The following is a 21,563-nucleotide window of genomic DNA, read 5'->3' on the forward strand; positions in this document are numbered from 1 at the left end:
GTTATAGTATGTAAATTCAAAAACTGTATAGAGAGAATGGCGCAATGAAAACAGAATAAGATAAGATAAACTTTATTTAGTAGAATATAGGCAGTGAGAGTTTTGTAATTAACTTTGAAATACGTTTGCCAAAGACAATGACAGTAAATTAACCCAGTTCTACCAGCTTCTCTTTTCTCTAATACAGTAGAGTGTGTCTGATCTACTAAAAATCCTCATACTTGACAACACAATAAAACACAAGAAAAATCAGAATATGTTTGAGATTAGGATTTTTATTTGATGGCAAATCTATTTTTTTATGTCAGGTTTTTTTTAAATTTGATTTTGTTTTACTTTGATGCTATAATGGATGATTTTAAAATTCAGTTAAATCTAAGATTATATAGCATCGCAGCAAAACAAGAGTCTCCTCAAGGTGCTTTATAATGTAAGGTGAATACCCTACAGTATTAGCAGGAAAATATCCAACAATCAAAAGATGCCCTTTGAGCAAGCACTAGGCGACAGTGGGGAGAAAAAACTCCCTTTTATAAGGAGAAATCTCCAGCAGAACCAGGCTCAATAAGGGGCAGCCATCTGCTGCGACCGGTTGGGGGTGATGGAGAGACAATATAGGGAGGCAAGATGAAATATACTTCTGTTGGCCAATTACATTGTTTTTGAATAAATTATTAAACGCTTGCTTCGAGATCTTTAATGAAGCATTGTAGTGTGTGTGTGTGGGGGGGGGGGGGGTCAGGCTGGTCTTTTAGTCATCGCTGCTGCCCTTAAAGCAGCTCCTAAACAGCTTCGTTAAAGCTTTTCCCACTGCTCGAAAGAACCTTGTAATTTTAGACTTCAGTGGGGGATTGAGTACAACCTCAATAGTCATGTCCAGGAGATCCAGAAAAAGTTCATCAAAAGTGTAATCATCTGGTGTAAGAGCCGAATGTACAAACTGATCTGCAGAGTCAAGCTCCTTTATAAGGGCCTTACTCATTTTCTTTAGCATCCGCCGTTTGTTATTTTTAAGAGCACTCAGATATCCTGGGATTCTGACCTTATCTAGAAGCAGATCTGTAAGACGCCTGGTGATCACTTCGTAGTTTTCTATATTCAGAGTTTTTGTGTCGAAACTACATTTCTCCAGGAGCTTATCTAACAGACAGTTACTGAAGTCTCTGACAATTTTCTCAGACTCCTCCTGTAAGTTTTTAGAGGTTGATGGCTGACTTTGAGCTTCTGTAAGACCAGCTTGAGTGATTGGTTCAGGCTCAGGGCTGTTTTCGGGGGGTGGGCCCTGCTCTAGTACACTCACGCAGGAGACTGTTTCATTTTTGGGAGGACAATCTGGACGTGACTCTGGTTTAGACAGTCTGTCATTTTCTTTTTGCTCTGTTGGAGTCAGTGCTCTTAAAATCACATCCTGGATGTCTCCCACGGCACCAGAAATCTTGTCACTTTGGACAGTTTGATCCAAAGCATCATTCTCCAACCACAGAAGAGTGTTTTGCAAAAACCTTTGCACTGAGTCTTCTACAGTCACATAGAGGAACTCGGGCGAAAAGGGTAACTCATCTGTTGGCTCTGCAGACCTGGAGATCACAGAGTCTGAAAGACATTTTCCTGATAGTATCACAGGGAGTACATATCTTTCAGTTGACTGGAGATGGTCATACACTTTATCTGTCAACTCCCTGGAAAACATCTCAGTTTCCTTTATCTTTTCCAGGGGGTTCCAGATAAGGTTAAAATGTTCTGGCCCGTTTAATTTATTAAACATTTGTTCAAGAATGGGTTTGATGGTGTTATAATCAACTGGGGAAGAACTTTTAAACCAGCTATCCATCACTGGTGTGTTTACATAGCTACAAAAAGAACTGTAGTTGTCCATGCAATATGCTCTCTGATCATCAAGAGACTTGACCGGTTCGTGGAGACAGATGAAGAACCTTTTGTTTTTCTTCACCAGGTGTTTTATCTCTCTGATCATTTTGTAAAACTGCTTTTTGGCAAAAGCGCAGAAGTGCTCTTTGTGCAGCTTTTGGTCATTGCTTTTTCTGGATGGGATGCATGACGCGAAAAAGTTTTTCACCTTTTGGATAATTAACTGCACATTAAAAGCAGGTTGGCGTGAGTCACATTTCTCACTAGATGTGACATCTTCACCATCAAAAGACTGCAGATTATCAATTATTGTGTTTACAATGTCAGCTGCAGCTATTTCTGCTGACGTGCTGGGACGCTGGAGACTTTCAGCTGTCTCAGCATCTGTGCACTTCTCTATTTCTGTGTCATCTTCGGCATTCGAATACTTCAGAGTGTCAAGTATTGCATTGACAACATCAGCACCTGGGGTGCTGGAACGACTTTCCGCCATCTCTCCAGTTTCACTTTCTTTTTTCTCTACAGGCGTCATGTCATTTTCATCCTTATTGTCCTCTGTGATTCCTGTGTCTGTGCTCCATTTGGTGAGAGCGCTGCTCACCTCCTCAACAACCATTGCCTTCTTAGAGATCTTTGATTCAGTACTCTCTGCTCTTGAATCAGACGGGCTAAGGGAACTAGCTGCGCTGCCCTTTGACATGCACTGGCTGCTTAGCTTACCTGCACATTTTTCCAAACACGAGGCAGCGTGAGAGACTGTGCGTCGAAGGTTTTTTGTGGTTGTCATTTTTCCACTGACATAAACGGCCGGATCTGACCGTAAATCCGGGTTGTCTAAGAGTAGAGTCACAGCTGAGTTGACCTTTTCTGAGATCTCCGATTCAATCAGTTTTGTCAGCTTCTTACTGGACAGTTTTCATGGGGGATGTTAAGAGCGATGCTAATGCTGGTTGAAAGAGCGTCTCCCAGCGACGGAGCTATTTTTGCCACAGGTATGCTGATATCTGTTTGGGACAATTCGTCTGTCATTAACTCCTGAAGTGTGGGAAGTGCAGATTTCAGGATGCCGGTAGAAACTATCTGAATGATTTCGATTATCATATCAGCCAGTAATGCTTGGAGATCAGAGTCCCAGATTCCCTGTTCAATCAGTCCCCATTGTACCTGGGAAAACTGATCGAAACACTTGGTTATAGCAGGTAAAATATGCTCGGGAATAATGGGGATAGAGCCTGTAGTCTGCAATTCAGCCATTGTGGACGTTTCTGTTTCAATAAAATTATTTGAAGGACTTTGAAAATCTAAGTTTGTAGAGTGCGAAGATCGCGGTCTGTACATCTCATTTACTTAACGCTTAGTAGTAGATTGTGAGTCCTGGGTCTATATAAGGGCTCAGTTGACTTTTACGTCACGGGCACGTCAAAGCGTTCGCTACGTCACAGTCAGGCGATCAAAGCGTTCGCTTCGTCACATCGCACGCATGCGCACTGTCTGTGTTTTGAACTCCCACGCACAGGCTTCCGGACTTAAACCGCTAATAAATTCTTACATACACATCATGTTGGTGTAAAATACAGTATCTGGAAGCGAAAGGACATTTAGCCTCGTTATTTACTCTCTTAAAATGCACAACACCAATATATAAAGTAAACGGACGGACACTGCAGCGAAACGGAGCTCTAATCTCCGAGTGTACAACCTCTGGACCCAGCGTGATCATCACCTGTTAATATGCTAACATGACTAACGCCAGAATCACTGCACGTAGCTCCGCTTATTTAAGCTCGTGTTAGCCTAAATACGTTCCAGCAGTACTAGCTAGCAGCCGTTTTTAATAAGTTAACGTGCTCTTGACAAATAAACCCTGCAGAAGCTCATACTGAACCAACACTGAGCGCAGTTACCTGCTTGTACTTACAAGCACTGAGTAAGGCTGAATAAAATGAAGGCTGTCCAGTCACTGTGCTATGCCAAAGTTGAACAAATGTCTGATATCGTCTGAATATTTCTTAATGAGGTATTGTTCACAAAGTTACCCGTGCAGTGCTCTATACAGCTTACATCCTTTGAAAGAAATAATTTCAAGTATTAATATTTGTTGTCCAATACTCAGGAGCTGCCCTCAGATTCTAGTGATGGTATTTCCGGCTCTTTTTAGAGATCCGGCTCTTTCGGTTCGCCTCACTAAAAAGATCCGGCTCTTTCGGCTCCGAACCGGCTCTTCAGGTTGTTTTGTTGCTTTAATTAATTTATTATTACCAATAATATAAAATTATGCACAAAAGGAATTACTAACGTAAAAAAAAGTGGTTTTATTTGTATATGTTTATATATAAATATATGCGGTGGCCCCTAGAGACAAAACACATACAAACTCCAAAACACATTTCTAGCATGAACTGAACTTCCAAAGCAGAGCTACTAGATCACTTAAATTACACAATTGAAAGCATGTGTGTATTGTTTGTGTATTTATACACAGGCACTCATATATATTCAAATAATTTAAAAAAAAGTTCATTTACCTGTTACTACCACACACCAAATCCGGACGTTGGTACTTGCTGGCTTGTGTAGCCACTAGGTAACAAAAGCTCAACACTGCGCCCAGCATCCTGGAGCACTTCTGTTGTCTTTTGTACGTGTTTTGAGTTTTTATGTGCTTCTGAGTTTTTTGTACGTGTTTTGGAGTTTTTACGTGTTTTGGAGTTTTTTGTACGTGTTTTTACGTGTTTTGGAGTTTGTACGTGCTTCAGAGTTCGTACGTGATTTGAAGTTTGTATGTGCTTTGTCTGTAGGGGCCACTGTAAATATACTTTTATTTTTTCATTCCACATAAAATGTAATAAATAAATCATATAATACAAAAATCAACTATTCACATTTCAACTTTTAACTATTTAAATTTTCAGCTTTTTCCTTTTACAAATTTAAAGTGAAAACAACACAAAACACTGCAAACCACAACACAATTAAATATAAATTATAATATGAAAACAAAAAGAAGATGCACATTCTCTGTTATATGGACCTGCATGAATAAACTTTCTGAATCCTTTATCATCTGCAACTGAAAATAGTTGTGGATGATTACTATACCTTTCTAATGTGACGTTGTTGTCCCTGGCTCTCTTTCTCTCTCTCTCCCTCTGGCTCTGTTCCTGTGCTACTCAGTGTAACTACCGCCCCTCCCCCCTCTGCCCAGCATAAAGCACAAGGCTTTGGTGCGAAGTGAAGCGGGAAAAAAGTGTGTGTGAGAGAGAGAGAGAGGGTGAGAGAAAGAAAAAAAAAAAACCCACGTGATGGCTCGCGATAAGAAGTCGGCTCGCGTCGTTCACGTCAAAGAGCCGGCTCTAAGAGCCATTTCGTTCGCGAACGACCCATCACTATCAGATTCAGACCTCAGCACCACTCAGTGACAACAGGAAACTCATCCTTTTTCTTCACTCTTTGTAGCAACTCCAAAATTAACCGATGAAAATAGTACATAGGTTAAACAGGTGGTTTGAAAGACTTTTATTGTGAAATTACTGACTTTTAGAAATAAAACCCTATCAGTGAAGGTTTGTCTCAACTAGTTTGTTGCACCGCTGAATCCGCTGGTGGAAACAGCAACTGGCCAGTCAAACTGCTCAGCATACATGCCCAGGGCCAATAAGCTGTTAGGTGTGTTGAATATAGTGGTGAGGAAAAGAATAAATACTTCATATTCTGACGGCTTAGTGTGAGAGCACTCTGCCTTGCTGCTTTCGCTAAGCCTGCTCTATGTTTTCCCCTTTTGTCCTCTATGTTGCCTTGTGTGTTCCTGGTAGGAGGTGTAAATTGGTGCAGCTTGGGCACCCGTGCAGTCCCCCTGGGGCACTCAAGAGCTGTCTATCGTTCCATCTATTTATTGGTCCATCCAGAACAATGCTATTTGTTTGGTTGGCCCTGTCCATAATTATTCAGGTTTTACACCAAACATTCAAGCACTCAACCAACTGCTGACACCATTGACTAACACACCTCATGAAAGTAATTATGTTTTTTGTTTATTTTTGTTTAATAACCTTGTACATTTTGGTTAAAGCAGTGACTCTCACATTTTTTGTCATGGAGCTAGAATCACTGACTTATACACATAGCTAATAAAGACCTTGGTACATTTCTATCAAATATATATAAAGTACTATAAAGTACTCAGGACCTTTGGTGGCCTGTGCCCTCAGTCTTATTAGGCACACGCACACAGTCTTTAATATGAAATTATTTAAATGTTTGTGTTTTTGTAACCAGTGCTCATAATCACAGTATTTTATCTTATTTTACCTTATCCTATCTTATCTTAAATTGGTTTTCCAGTAAACCAAAGATTTTAGGTTGTATTTTACTAAAGAAGGCCCTTTCACATGCTCCCTTATTTTCCAAGAATCCACCACAGTGGTTGGATCTGTTTGTTTGATTTGGTGCAGAGTTTATGCCATATGCACTTTCTGATACAACCCTCCCATTTATCCAAGCTTCAAAGGGCTGGCACTTGGAGTACACTAGCTTTGGATCCCCCTGAAGCGGGGTTTGTGTCCTCTCCTTGAGGAGATAACATTGACTGTACCCAAATGTGAGTATACACAGCAGTGCAAAAAATAAAAATTGTGCTAAGGCCACTTCCTCTATTAAAGTGTGTTGCCATCCTGAAGAACAGTGCAGCTGTGAGCAGTGTTTTCATTTCTTCTTCCTACTTCTACTGCTGTTGCAACAAGATCCCATTTTTCTTTATTCCCCATCCAACAGAGACATTTAGTGATATGTGGCTGTTAGACCTTGCGATTTCTGTAGGCAGAATAATAAATACGCTGGTGGTGCAGTGCACTGGCTTTCAAGGCTCAAGAATGCTCAATAACCACAAGTTTGAAACACTGTGAGCTTTATTTAAAAGTCATCTATGTGAAAATCCCATTTAATAGATTTTTAACATGTGACATACACATACCATTGTGTGAATGGGTGGGTGACTGATTGTGTAAAGCCCTTTGGGGTCCTTAGGGACTAGAATAGCACTATACAAATACAGGCCATTTACCATTGTGTGACTCTTAAATTCATGAGCACAGATCCCCCCCCAAAAAAAGCTCCGTGCAACTCATAGCAAGTATACAACTTTCCATTATCAATCATAAAACACCATGCATTTATGTGTACTAAAGAAGGAAGCTGTTTTGATATAGAAACTGTAAGGAAAGCATGAGAGAATGGCTCCTTCTGAACACACAAGTAGAACAGTAAAAAAAAACAGAAACAGAGGATTTGTCCAGCTGCCTAAATGGCTTTCGTATTTTCTTATTCCTATTAGAGCCCTCAGTGGGTATTTGCTAAACATGTAAAGGCTTTTGGATATGATCAATCAACCATTTTGATCAATTAAACATAACTGCTAGCAGAAGCCATCGTTTGCATGCAGATGTGATTCATTCCTGTTTATGAAGCCCAGTACACTGCACTGTTGCTGAGGCAGCTATTAAGGGTGATAACGACGATAGCATTGGTTTTTGGCACTTGGGGATTGAAATTAAAATGAATAAAAACAGCATTAGGGACTGCAGGATAGGTAAGGAGTCAGACATAGACGGAGAGCCTGGAGTTCTGTGTTCAGAAGCGGGCACGGATTCGGTCCAATGGATCTGTGTCCCACATCTTGGGATCCCAAGCCTGGAACCAGCCAGTGAAAGTTGGAGGCTCTGCTCCCTGTTTGATGGTGGTGATGGGAATTCCTTTGCGACCGGAGGGATCCGAGTCCACATATTCTTTTGCTGCACAACAAGAAGGAAGAGAGGGGAAGAGACAGGTGGAGAGATGGAGGATGAGAATGTGAAGAGAGGTGGTGTTTACCTCTGATCTTAAAGTTTTTGGTTTTTGATTTGAAACTTAAAATACTTAAGCACAATAAGTTTTCTGATTCTGTTTCACATGCAAGATGCTGTCAAACAGTATCTTGCGTGTGCTTTGGAAATCATCTTTTTCTTAAACTTTTTTTCAGTTGCAATGTAACAAACCTATCTTGGGAGCTCCGTCCTTTTCCACGTCATTGGCATCTTTGCCAATCCAAATGTAGACCTAGAGACAGGAGAGATTTAAAAAGTCATAATTTTAAAAGTATGTCCTACAAAAGTTGTGAAAGTGACATTTCACACATGCCAGAAAGATCACCTCACCTGATCCCAGGTGTCAAGGAGCATTACATCATCAGTGGCCAGATCTGATTGAGTGAAGTCTCCAGGAACTTCTTCCACCTGAGAGATGGGACAAAAGGAAGCTCAGACTGACTGCCTGCAGGGTTTAGGTGCGTTCAAATGTCACAGTCCTTCCCAAATTAGCACTATACGCTGATCAGGCATAACATTAAGAGTAATGACAGGTGAAGTGAGTAACACTGATTATCTCTTCATTGTGGCAGCTGTTAGTGGGTGGGATATATGGCACTCATCCAAGATGGCGCCAGTGTTCATGGCGGGCCGTCTCTTCGACTTCTGTCTGCTGTTTGTTATTTGTTCTTTTTTGTGTTGTCCTGATGTCTACGTGCTTTTCACATATATTAGGGAGCAATTGAACATTTTGTCTGAAGAGTTAGAAGCTGGAAAAATCGGCAGGTGTGAGGATCTGAGTGAGTTTGATGAGGGCTATATTAGGATTAACGAGGCCCTTGTGGGGTGTTCTTGGTCTGTAGTGGTCAGTATCTATCAAAAGTGATCCAAGGATGGACCAGTGGTGAACCATCGACAGGGTTACTGGTGGCCAAGGCTCACTGATGCACTAGTGGTCTAATCCAACAGATAAGCTAATGTAGCTCAAATTACCCAAAAAGTTCATGCTGGTTCTGATAGAAAGGTGTCAGAATACAAGGAGCATCACAGTTTGTTGTGCACAGGGCTGCATAACCACAGACTAGTCAGGGTGTCCATGCTGAATACTGTCCACTGCCTAAAGCACCAACAATGGACTCGTGAGCATCAGAAATGGACCACAGAGCAATGCGAGAAGGTGATCTGGTCTGATGAATCATGTTTTCTTTTACCTCATGTGGATGGCCACGTGCGTGTGCATCACTTACCAGGAACACCTGGCACCATGATACACTATGGGAAGAAGGCAAGCTTGTGGAGGCAGTGTGACGTTTGGGCAATGCTCTACTGGGAAATCTTGGGTCCTGCCATCCATGTGGATGTTACTTTGACACGTATTACATCCTTAAGCATTGTTGCAGACCATGTGCATCCTTTCATGTGAACGGTACTCCCTGATGGCAGTGGCCTCTTTCAGCAGGATAATGCACCCTGCCACAAAGCAGGAATGGTTTGAGGAGCACAACAGCGAGTTTGAGATGCTGACTCCGAATTATCCAGATATTAATCCTGTAGGATATGCTGGACAAACAAGTCTGATTCATGGATGTGCCACTTCCCAACTTAGACAACTTAAAGTATCTGTTGCTAACATCTTGGTGCCAGATACCACAGGGGTCTACTGACATCCAAGCCTAGACCGATCAGGGCTTTTTTGGGAGCAAAAGGGAGACCAACACAATATTAGGACATGGTCACAATGCCTGATCTTTAGCCAGATGTGACTCTTAAAAAAAGAAGAAGTTTGAGCTGCATTCTTCTCCCTGACTTACACTGAGTCTTCCTGTTTTGTTGGAGCAGCCAAAGAGACGTGGGGGTCTGATCCCGCTCTGCAGACTCTTTGACGTCTGGTAATCCGTTTTGCCTCCCAGAGCAGACCAGAAGTCAGCTGTGAGAGAAGAATACACAACCGACTTTAGCTACACGTAACATTTAATTGATGCTTAATTTGTTTGGACAGGAAGTGAATCACAGCCTCTTTGGGCCCCTGACTAATAAAATGCATCAGCTCTTTAAGTGTAATCATAATCAGACCTGAAATGTTAGTGTTCACTATCACTGACGCCATCAGGCATCAATGCGAATGGCAAATAAAGGTAGAATTTGATGGCTTTACATAAGTAATTTCTTAGCTTATATACACTTTTACATTTTGTAAGTAACTTAAAAACAGCCAAACAGTCTTTTATCACTCAATTGTGAATCAAAATCAAAAGAATTAGAATGAGATTAAATATTTCCCATAAAATACCTCCTTTTTTATCTTCAGATAAATAAAAGAAAAGGCGCAGAGTTAGTTTCTTTGAGCAATAAACAAGGAAAGTTCTGACTTTTATGTTGGGGACTCACCTGGCTCCTTGCCCTCTGACACATTGCTGGGACTACCACCCAGGAAAGCCACCACATGCTTGGCTGCTTCCATCTCTTTATCGCTGGCGCCCACGCCACGCCACACAAACAAGCCACTTGGCGTTTTCAACACAAAAACATCGTTGGTGTTCAGATTGGAGGCAGTAGCTTGGACCTGAGGAACCACACAAGTGAGAGGAGCAAATAAGAACTCTCTTGTACACACACACACACACACACATACAGTGTGTTGCAAACCAGCTTACCTCCACCGCACGGGTAGCATTGGAGGAGCTCTGCCGGATGTGGAAGAGGCGACTGCTGGCGGCTTGTGTCTGTCCACCTTTGCGTGACGTTCCTCCACTGTGGATGATCATTGGCTTGTCCTTGAAGATGCTCATCAGGTGGGGAGGCTCCTGACCCTGTGACACTCTCACCTGTGGGTATTAACAAAATTCACCAGCAAAGGCAATGACTAATCCAGTTATTCCAGTTTAGCTACAGATTGTGTTCTTAGGGTTACCAACACCAAAGTGAAGTGGTAATCTAAGGTTCCGTATCACTATGTGCAGGAATAACAAGACTGAAATAGATCAATGCTCACTTGATATTCACTGTAATTAAATTGAGTTTCAGCTAAGTGATTTTTATATAAATGCAACACAACTGGAAAATTTTGAAAATTTTTAACTAAATAGCAATATAGCGTGATTATTATCTAATATTTTAAATACTTTAGTTTATTTTTAAAGAAAATACTCAATGATATCAGCTGTGTTGGCATGGTTGTGTGAGAAAATCAGCTGAAAACATCTCAGAAATGTCTTAATGTCTCCAGTATGGCTGAGAGTTTGATGTATAACCAGCACTAACTGAGGGTCAAGGTTTTGCCACGTTTTAATGCAATTCTTGTAGTTATGGCAACTTATCTATTAAAACGTGCTGCAGGTTGGATCGGATCAAAATAAAAATTATAGAAACACTGCCCTCTGCTGGTTATCCTGGGGGGTGTTTTTTTTCTTTCTTATGGGATCGTTATGAGGCAATTAGTTTTCATCAGCTACACTAAATCCTCTGTAATAGTTAATAAATTTGAAGTATCGGAAGAGAGGCAGAAAATTTTTGTTTTAGTCGTTGTTACACAGCCCATAAGTTAAAAATGGTGCGTACTAGTTATGTGGGAAGTGTGATGAGTAGATTCAAAGAAAGGTAAACGTTATATGTATTAAGGTTAGTTTGAGAGCCATAAGCTCTTACTCAATGAAGGATCTCATATCACCTTTATCTGTTCATGTCAGTCATTTAGGGAGAAAAATTACGCTAATACAATAACTGCTCACATTATTTAGATTGTTTCTTTAACATTTCTAAGTCATACATTACATTACAGGGTCTTTCTGTGATTACACACACTTCTTTAGTGCATGTGATGTTGAGGTGTGTAGTGGGTCAGGTTCTAACCTGAACTGGGGCTCCTCCCATTGAGTCATCCAGCTTCACTGTGAGGAACGCCGAAGCGGCCAGTTCGTCTTGTGTGCACTTCAGCCCCTGCCTGACACAGTAGCACCAACACAGTCTGAAACACGTCATTAACTCGTGCGTTTGTGTGTGTGAGTGTGTGAGATAGAGAGAGAGATCTTAGACAGGGTGTGGCACACTCTGCCACAGCTTTTACTTCATACTAATTTAAAGAGATTATACGCTTTATACATGTTTTACTGTTTTACCCACCATGTGTATATGATGTGCTGCTCCCGTGATCCCTGTCTGTAGCTGTAGAGGATGAGGTAACAGTCGCCCCCATAGAAGTGACCATAAGAGGAGGGATCCACGGGCACATTTGCACCATTCTCGACACGCCAGATCTAGAACACCAGACCCAATCTTTAAAAAAACCCAAAACCTTACAGCTGTGTTTACCTGTGCTATTGTTTCACTTTTTAACACCCTCCTACCTGGACTTTGCCCTTGCCATCGTCCACCATGCCGTGCTGCGCTGCCATGGCTTTGTTTGTGTGTAGGGTGGAGGCATCAAAGGGAACCTGCTCCACTTTGGCTATGCGGCCAATAGTGTAGGCCTTACTGGGACCTGTGGTCTCATCCTTATCCCTCCAGTCGGAAAAGAACTGCTTAAAGAGAGACGTTTCGCCACCTGCAGGAAGTACTTGGATCTGCAAGTCAAACAGAGATTTGGCTTTACGGTTAGCTGCACTGTGGGATTTACAATTGTTGTTTTTTTTTGTCTAAGTTACTAAGTACATGTTGGCTTTACCGTTGTATTTTTGTTGTATCCCTTATCAGTGATGAACTTCTGACCTGCAGCCATGGCTGCTTTACGCTCCGACACAGTGGCCTTAGGGCCTGTTGGAATCAGATAAAACAAAGGCGGTGTAATTCACCTTTATGTTATTCAGAGTGAGAAATATCTGCAGATATTTACGTAAAGACGCTAATTGCAGTGCAGTCATAAAACACAAAATTACTGCTGTAGATTTCCTGTTATTGTTCAGCAGTGCCAAAAATAAAACCAGCAGCATTTAAATATACCTTTCACATGTGTAGCCTTAATCAGAGAGACCAAAAAGGTGTAAACACACGCTTTCCAATCATTTCTTTGTTAGAATTTGTGCAAAAAGAAGAAGAAAAAAGCACAATGTTAGAAGTGTTATCACAAAAATGTTTTGCTGCACCTTTCCACACAAAGATGGTCTTGTCCACCCCGTTGTCCAGGATGTAGCACTCCTCCGGAGACAGCATGGCCTGTTTGAAGGGACTGGATGCAGCCACAGACGACACCTTCATAGAGCCAGATGCATCTGAGATCTAAAAGAAAAGGAAAGAGGCCCCATCAGGTACTGATTTCTTTTTTGCTATGAAATCTTTCCACCCTTGTATCAAAGCCAGGGTGTTCACATTTATTTGACTGTCACTTGTGCTTCTCACCATGTAGAGGGCAGCCTTCTTCCTGTTGGAAGTCTCCACCTTGTCGTCATCCGGAGTACTGGGGGCGATGGAGGTTTTTGGTCCTAGAACCTAAACAACAATCAAGGGCATTAATCACTAAAGGTTTATCATCATTAGCACTGATTAAATGCTTTTTAGTGCAAATATAAACACAGCTTTATTCAGATAAAAAAAAAAATCTCTATAAATTGAAAGTATGCTCGTTAAACCAGCCCTCCCCTAACTCTCTCTATCTCATTAGGCATCTTGTTGTAAAGGAAGTGTTTACTAAGCTGCCCTGGCACAGAGCTGGCGTATGAGCAGCACTTACAAAGGGCAGCATTGTGCCCCGTCGTTCCCACACTGACTAAGTCTGTCGAATGCATTAATTGCACTTAAAGCTCCTGCTCTCAAGTGATCACCTCTGAGGTTAAAGTGTGGTGACATTTGCTAGAAGAGGGAGACGAGTGAGGAATGTGCGTGTCTGACCTCTATGATGGGAGCCGGCTCGTCCCCCTCCTCCACCATATGCACTTTGGCTCTGCCGTTCCTCTCATTATCTCTGATGTCGATGGTGACCTCGGAGGCCTTCAGCCGCTCAAAACGGTTACACTCACTGCCGCACCACTGATAGATGTCCTGCAGGAGGGGAGAACCCGGGAAAGGAGGTTTAAAGATGTGAAAGCCTTAACTATTTCACAGAAACTGTAGAGGTTAAACTGCACTCTGTACATACAGTAGCAAACACACACACAAATAAAAAAAGAACAGCTCACCTTTCCCAGGTCAATGATGAAGCAGTCTCCTTTGTTGAAGCTGTCCCAGGACATATTCACCTCGGTTGCTCTGATGACCCTGCGACCCTTAACGTGCAGCAGGCGTTTTACATCCACGCCGTTGGTCACTACATGTTTGAAACCTGAGGCCACACCTCCTTTCTGTGAAATCCAATGATGATTTGCATTAAGTTTTATCCTGTGAATATTCTTTCAAATCTAAGCAATGCGGGGGATGAGCTGATTTAAGAGAAGATGAGCTATCTTTACACCTGAGCTGCAGTTTTAGTTACAACTACTACACACGGGCCAAATGACCAGGTAAGTCACAAATGTTCAAGGGGAGGACGTGTGGAGTCAGCTGACGGTGAAATGAGTTTAACACAGGACTGTAAAATCTTAAGGAACAACTGGTTCCTTAAGACATGCTGTCAGTTAATGGCATAACCACATCCCATCACTCAGAGTTAACAAAGACAATGGGCGGAAAAGAAACTAACATGATGACTGAGGATAAAATGAAGATTGTTGTGTGCAACACGCCGTTGTACCTGGCGGGTGGGATTATCACGTAATGTGCCGTCCTTGGTAGAGCCAATAAACAAAGCAAGTATTTAGAAAACATGCAAATGAACAGAAATACCCTCTGCTGGAGAAGAACAACATGATGATCCTTGTCAGTTTATAACCTCACAAAAAATGAACTGAAATAGAAGTTGAATTAAATGTTTGTGTTTTGTAGACTTTTAAAAATCTCATAATGTGATTTTCCTCAACATGATCCTTCTGCAAGCTACTTTGCAACCTTCCTCACCCCAGTTTCTCATTTGTATGCTCTTTCTGACCTTACTCGGTGTAATGCCTGCCACCACTGATGCCTCCTCTGCTGTGTTTGTTGTGTATCCAGAGCTTTACCGCCAATGGAATTTGACTAAAGTGGTTTTTACTGAAATATGGGTGAAAACAACAACAAAGGAAACTTGCTTAAATTAGACTTTGAAAAAAAACCACCCAGAAGAGTCAGTGACTCATCCTCTGCTGCTGAGGTCAGATGACTAGAGTGTTGTTAGACTCTCGGGGGGCGTGGCTACTTTGACCACCAAATGAAAACCACATTCATCCTGTTATTGGTCAAATGGTAGCAATTTTTTCCGTGGCAACAACGCATGCTCTGTTTATTGTCAGAATAGTTTACTGAAAGTGAAGTTACCAAAGCTCTGTCGAGAATGTGAGGTTTGGTTCTGTTTCGGCTTCGCTGTGTCCCAAACACAGCCAGTGTGCTTGGACTCTGCAACATATGCAGAGCAGAACTCTCCAAAGAGTAGTAAGCAAGCATTCGGGCTAATTACATTTAACTAAAGCCACAAAGGGGGGTTGGGGTTATGAGAAACAGATGGCTGTTAAAAGTGGTTTAGCTTGTGTTTCTCAGTATCCTTATTTGCAGAGGCTGGTTGCCTAGGTTATAATCAATCAGTCCATCAGACACACCATCAGAGAGATATAGAAAAAAGGGGGAATGCTATGATTTCTTTGAACTTCAGAATCATCAGCTCATCTCAACAGCAAAGTTCACAGGATGCTGGTAATCATTAACACTGCAGACATGTTTCAGTCAAACAGAGTTCTGCAGCAGATCACTGTTCGATGTTTAAAACATTAGTCATCACACCTCTCACTGTTTACAGGATTTATATATTTTTATGGTTCTGTTATTTAATAGCGGACTGGGAGCAGAAAAAAAGAAATCCTTACAGAAATGTCCCTTATTTAGTTACTAATTTAAACCAGCGGTTCCTCTTCTCCTATCAATAGCCTTTTAATAGCTGACTGGAACCTGTCATTTACTTGCTCATTACCAGCTTCACTTTTTGGACTCTGCTAGTGTAGCTTTGCATGATTTTCAGGTCAAAATAATGCTTGTTTTTCTTATCAAAGTTTCTTCAGAGACATGTCAAAATGAAACCTGGTGTGACGTTAACTTGTCTGCCATTTTGCACGTGCGACATAATAATAAATAATACAGGGGAAGCCAAATAATGCTCCAGTCACAGCCCCTTAAAACCACCGGTCTTGGGGGAAAAATGTGTATTCCCCACCGAGCTGACGAGTGGTTGCTCAATTTTTCTGGCGGTGGCTGGCGGTGACCAGTCAGTGACCCCCCTTGGCAACCCACCTCACCCCAGTTTTCGTCATTTGTCAGTTGTTAGAGCAAAATGTGTATCTTATGACTGGTTGGCAAAAATCTTTTTTATTGCTTTGTTCAGTCACAGATTGTCAGAGTCGCCTGTAGTTTGCATGAAGATCCCAACTTCCATAAAGCTCACCTGGTACTTGATGCCTGACTTGAAGTAACCCAGGAAAGTGTTGGACTCGTAGTTCTGCACCTCCCTGTACTGCACCGGGCCACCACCCAGGAAGTCATCCAGCTGTGAGGCAAAGATCGCTGTCGCTCCACTCTCATCCTGTGAACACTCATCCCCTGCAGAAAATAGACGTTTGTAACCGGCTAGTTCTAGAAACAGTCCTGCAACTGCTTCGTATTCACGCTCAAAACTCAAGCTTCTTACAGAGAAATCTGCAGCGCTTTAGTGCAAGCAGTAACCTTATGCGCCCTCTGAGTCAGGACTGGAGTCATGGTTATAATTGCATAAACCACATGAGCAGCAGAGCCTCTCTGTATCCTGTTATTACTGTCAGATGGCACACAACATGGATAAAACTATTCCACAAGTTTTATCTGACTAACATTGATCCCAGACGGAAGGATTAATTGTGTCCCAGTGTTATAAAGACTGTAATGTGTTGCAGATGGTTGGATGGCATTGGATGCAGACTGGCAGGGAACTACGCAAACCTGCAAAAAACTAGTACTCGTCTCTAATGATCTGCAGGGGCATTCCAGATGTGAGTCATCCAGCAGTTTGTTTTATGTGTCTGTTTTTGTTATGCAACCAAAAGGAAAAAAGAAAACGTTTGGGGTGGAGTATAGGCTTTTCCTTCGCTGCATTGTTCAGGGTGGTTAAAGTTGCACATCACTGAGCGTTCTGTTCACTCATAATTTAATTCTAAGCCACAAAAAGGGAACTGTGCAGGCAAGAGGAATTTCACAAACTCCTGTTACTTTAAGCTCCTCACACAAGGGAGGATGTTTCAGGTCTAAGATCTAAAAACCCAAAGCAGTTTCCAAAACCAGGCTATTGTGGTGCAAGCTCACGATGAAGCAAGGGTATCTGCTCTCATTAAACCCAAAGCTACACCTGTCTGTTTGTGAGTTTAAGTACTACAAATTGCAGGGAAACGCAGCAGCTCTAGAGGAAGTGACTTTTTAAAACTCTGAATATATCACTTAAGTTTGTAGCCGAGGAAAATGCCAAACATCATACTTTATCATGAAACTGGAATGAAAACAGATTTGCTTTGGTGCAATCAAACAAAACTAAGCAGAAGCCTCAGTAAAGTGCAATACTGCAGTTTGCAGCATCCATGTCTTACCCAACCACATGTGAATGTTGTATGATGGGGCTGAGGTGGTGAAGAGCAGCAGGTAGGCATCTCCGGTGTAAAAGGAGCCGTGCAGGGCTTTGGGAACCGGCTTGAGGTCCATGCTCTCGATACGCCACACCTGCAGCCCTGGCTTCTTCCCTGCAGTTTCAAACTCCTTATGGCTAACCATGATGCTCTGAGACACGATGAAGATTAAAAAAGAAAAAAAGAAAAAGAGGAAGTAAATAGTCTTGAAGTTAAAGGAAGCCAGGTAGAGACACAGAAAATAATTTTAATGTTTTTGCCATGCAAAATGTGGCTGCAGTTGAACTCCTGGAAAGCCACAGAAAGCATTCTGAGAATGACAGAAACAGCAGACGCTGCTGAGAGCGCTCACAAACACAATGCAAAAGTTATTTTGTGCAACCAAATTTATGATGTGCTTCCTGAACAACAAACGCTAGATTGTGTCTTAACACCAATGGAGGAAGGGGGTGGTGGTAGGGAGGCTAACCACGGCAGTTTATAAATGTACATTCTATCTCTCCTCTAAGCCACTTCCATATTTGGACACTCACTGTAAACACTGAACTAGAAAGACAGGTTCTTTAACTATATCACGCACTGCTGCTCGACGTCTGTCAACCAACTTTCAATAATCATATTAGCCATGAACCGTACATCAATGACTCTCTGCTTAGTATCATATTTTATTTATTTATTTTGCACAAACTCATTGAAAAAAACCCTAAATGATCTGAGAAACCCTTTGTTGTTTCTAAAAAGTCATAATATATGCAGCATATTGTGACACCAGAGTCTGAGAAAAAGTTACGTTTTTTCAGAAATGACTGATGCAGGAACTTTGTACCATTATCAGCACACATTTAATCAGAAAATCATATCTCCACTAAAATAAACAATACCACATTCCAGGCTGACAGTGCTGCGTGACCTGTATTGCTTGCTTCATAAACTCCTATCATATTTTTTATGGCTGATACTGGAGTGACTCTATAACATCACATAACGTCTGGACTGCTACAAAACACAGTGAGAAAGCTGAAGCACTGAGTCCAGGAACTCACAGGAGGTTCTTCTTAAATAAATGAATATTGTGATAAGGTTGAACGTTTGCTCCAAAGAAATTGAGAGATTATACGGTACAGATTGCTAGTTTGTCCAGATTACAGAAGAGCCTGATTACAAGTGTGGCTGCAGGATTATAGCTGTACTCTCAGACTAAGACTTCTCTAACTACGCAGCTCTGACCACGTCCACTTCCACTGCTGTAAAACCATAAACCTGCATTTAATTTACATCCCCTTCATCTGATAACCACAGTGCTCATCACGCAGGCTGAAATATTTAATGTTACTGAGAGTTTAAATCATACCAAACAAACACAATCCAAGGAATCAGCATCATGATCACCACTTATTGTTACTGCGATGTTTGCAGTGCTGTGTCTTAAACGAGCGGCCTGCAGCTCAGCTTTCAGTGAAGAAGGAAAGAAATTGAGTGGACTTCCTGTAAGAGGCTGATCAATAAGTGCTGCATCACGGACAAAACCTCCAGACCCCATAAAGTGCATGAATTGAAAACAGATGCACTGATATTAACGCTAATGTAACACAGTAATGAGCACAATGTTGCATCTCTGTGTGGTGGGGTGGGGGTCATATGCTGGGAAGAGCATCTTCCACCAGCTGTGCTTGTCTGCTGCAGACCTCTGATATATTTACATTTTTAAAAAAGTGCATTTGTGTTAAGAATGAAGTCTGTACTGCTTCTTCCTCTTTTTTGTCTATTGCATAACTTCTTAACAACCACTGTCTATGTTCCAATTAAAGCTTCCATTTCAATTATATTTCAATCGAACGATAACGATCAGCAGCAATATGAAAGAATATCGAATATCACGAACTCTAACGCGTTCTCTCCTTCCTTTTCGCCCCTTTCGCTGGCTGCTGTGACTCAGGAAGAGGAAGAAAAAGAAGAGGGGGAAAAAACAACAACAGCTGGAAACTTTCCACATCTGGAATTTCACTGGCTTTAAACGTCCCAATCCTGCCTGGCTACATGAGAGCGAAAGTCAGCGATTATCAGCTAAGATCGCGAGCTGTTCACCTTTGATCTAAAGAAATTATGCAAGAATTAAAAGTGCAGAAATGCCACAGCGTGTGCACCCACGTAGACTGGGGGGGGGGGGGGGGGGGGGAGAGGAAAAAAAGGGGGAAACTCACAGTTTGTTTGAAGGATGAATCACACAGGAGAGAGAGAGAGATGCGCAGACGAGTCGATGGAGGTCGTAGATGCGGCAGTGAGGCGATTATGGACACTCTCTGGTTTTGATGTGCTGTAGGTGACGAGACGGAGGAAGAGAAAGGGGAGGAGGAGTGGTGCTGGGGGAGTGTCCAGCATGAATACTTCTCAGGCGGAGAGAAGCTTTCTGAGAAGAGAGGCTTGATTCAGGAAGAAAGTCTGCCTTTACAGTGCTGTGCCAACACGACCGTGGACTGCACAGCGCAGATTATAAAGCTTTCATGTAGGGAGGGACAAAGTTCAGCATGCAGTGGCTTCTTAGAAGTAGCACCAGAATGCGTGACTTTAGGTTTGGCTTGAGATCGGTGTGACTAGGAAAAACAAGAGCAGGGAAATGTGTCTGCCTTTAAAATCCTATAATGCAGAGGTATCATAGGAAATCAGATACTGTGAGTTGGGAAACAGCGTCAACGGCTATATTCAAAAGACAACTGTGTGTTGATTTGAAATACAGATGTTAGTGACACTTCAACTTCCCCCTTGCTTGAATAAACCAGCCAGCCCTTGCAGATACAGGACACCACACATACCTCTAAACGAGAGCATCCAGAACATTCATTCGGTCTCATTAGCTTCAAGATAAACACATTATGTAAAACAACTTTTGGCTTTGTTACCATGGTGCACAAAACCCACGGGGCATCTCACCATTTGCACACATGAAAATACCACTCACGTTTGAAGGCATGCTTGCACAAGTCACACCCAGCATCTACCTGCTGTACTTCTTCTTTTACAACAGGCGCAGCGAAACAGAAAGTACCCCTTTGAGTTCTAATGACACCAATTAAAAACTCACCTGGTCCACACCTTCTGAAATTCTTTAAAGATAATGTCAGATGAACAACAATGTGTTGCATATTTGTTGTTATTTGTTTAACAAAAAGGTCTTAAGGTCCCACCACAGTGTTTCAATCAGGTTGATGTCTGGACTTTGACTGGACCATTGCAACACTTTGATTCCTTTCTTTTTCTGCCATCCTGTTGTAGATTTGCTGCTGTGCTTGGGATCATTGCACTCTTTCATGACACAATTTGGGGCAAGCTTTAGCTATCAGACAGATGGCCTCACATTTGACTCTAGAATACTTTGGTATACAGAGTTCATCATCAACTCAATAACTGCTGGGTGCCCAGGTCATGTTGCTGGATAACAAGCCAAAATTATTACTCCTCCACCACCGTGCTTGACAGTTGGTATGAGGTGTTTGTGCTGATATGCTGTGATTGGTTTTCTCCAAACATGGTGCGTGGTCTTCTCCATCAGTGGACGTTGGTGCAAAGCTTTGTGGTTTGTTCAGATGCAGCTTTGCAAACCTGAGCAGTGCTGGCATATTCTTTTAAAGAGAGCAGTCCTTCTCCTGCCAACCCTTCCAACCAAGCCATACTTGTTCAGTTTTTTTCTAACTGAACTGTCATAAACATTTTAAATGCTAATTGAGGCCTGTAGAGTCTCGGGTTTGTCCCAGTTTCTCTGAACATTTTACAGTCTGACCTTTGGGTGAATTTGCTTTGAGATTCTTCAAGAATGTTATACACAGATAAAAAGCTTTTAAAAAGTGCATCTTGCAAATGTGTATACATTAGAAAGTTTCACATAATATCATGCAGAATATTTCAGTGTAATCACGTTTTGCTTTTTGTTCTTCTTTACACAAGGCTCACAAGTTGAGAATGCCGTGTGAAATTACAAAGGCTTCTTGAGAACTCTGGACAGATGAAAGATCATGCTTCCTCTCTGTATCAAACTTACAGCAGCTGACTAATGCTTGATCAGATTGTTGCAGCAACTACATGAGAAAACAACCTGGTAACAGCTGATTAAAGCTTCGGTTTGTTTTACAAGCCAAAGACAGAAGGAAGCGGGTTGGAGTGGTAAACATGGCTTGAGGCGACTTTTGTTGTGATTTGGCGCTATATAAATAAAATTGAATTGAATTGA

At 41.9% G+C, this 21,563-nt stretch overlaps 1 protein-coding gene and 1 long non-coding RNA gene across 2 annotated transcripts in view; one reads left to right on the forward strand and one right to left on the reverse strand.

Moving 5' to 3' along the window:
* LOC146687983 (uncharacterized) overlaps positions 1–19,479 on the forward strand; it is a 32,088-nt gene extending 12,609 nt beyond the window's left edge. The window contains exons 2-5 of the long non-coding RNA XR_014916493.1: positions 12,825–12,946; positions 13,045–13,160; positions 16,078–16,717; positions 19,278–19,479. This is a non-coding gene — a long non-coding RNA (uncharacterized LOC146687983). The remainder of the gene's footprint in view (positions 1–12,824; positions 12,947–13,044; positions 13,161–16,077; positions 16,718–19,277) is intronic.
* Positions 6,751–19,669, reverse strand: scinlb (scinderin like b). The gene is made up of 17 exons (XM_085439702.1): positions 19,543–19,669; positions 17,306–17,492; positions 16,138–16,292; positions 13,814–13,975; positions 13,527–13,676; positions 13,038–13,127; positions 12,785–12,917; positions 12,367–12,455; positions 12,050–12,265; positions 11,826–11,959; positions 11,556–11,646; positions 10,361–10,531; positions 10,095–10,269; positions 9,518–9,633; positions 8,058–8,135; positions 7,899–7,959; positions 6,751–7,655 (listed from the first exon to the last, which is right to left on the reverse strand). The coding sequence occupies exons 2-17, from the start codon at positions 17,484–17,486 to the stop codon at positions 7,495–7,497; spliced, it is 2,163 nt and encodes a 720-aa protein (XP_085295828.1). The 5' UTR covers positions 17,487–17,492; positions 19,543–19,669; the 3' UTR covers positions 6,751–7,494.
* Positions 19,670–21,563: the final 1,894 nt, after the last annotated feature.

This window comes from Copadichromis virginalis, linkage group LG18 (genome assembly GCF_057382275.1).
Source record: "Copadichromis virginalis isolate Kocher_CV1m ecotype Utaka linkage group LG18, C_Virginalis_male_GT1.1, whole genome shotgun sequence".
Taxonomy (NCBI): domain Eukaryota; kingdom Metazoa; phylum Chordata; class Actinopteri; order Cichliformes; family Cichlidae; genus Copadichromis; species Copadichromis virginalis.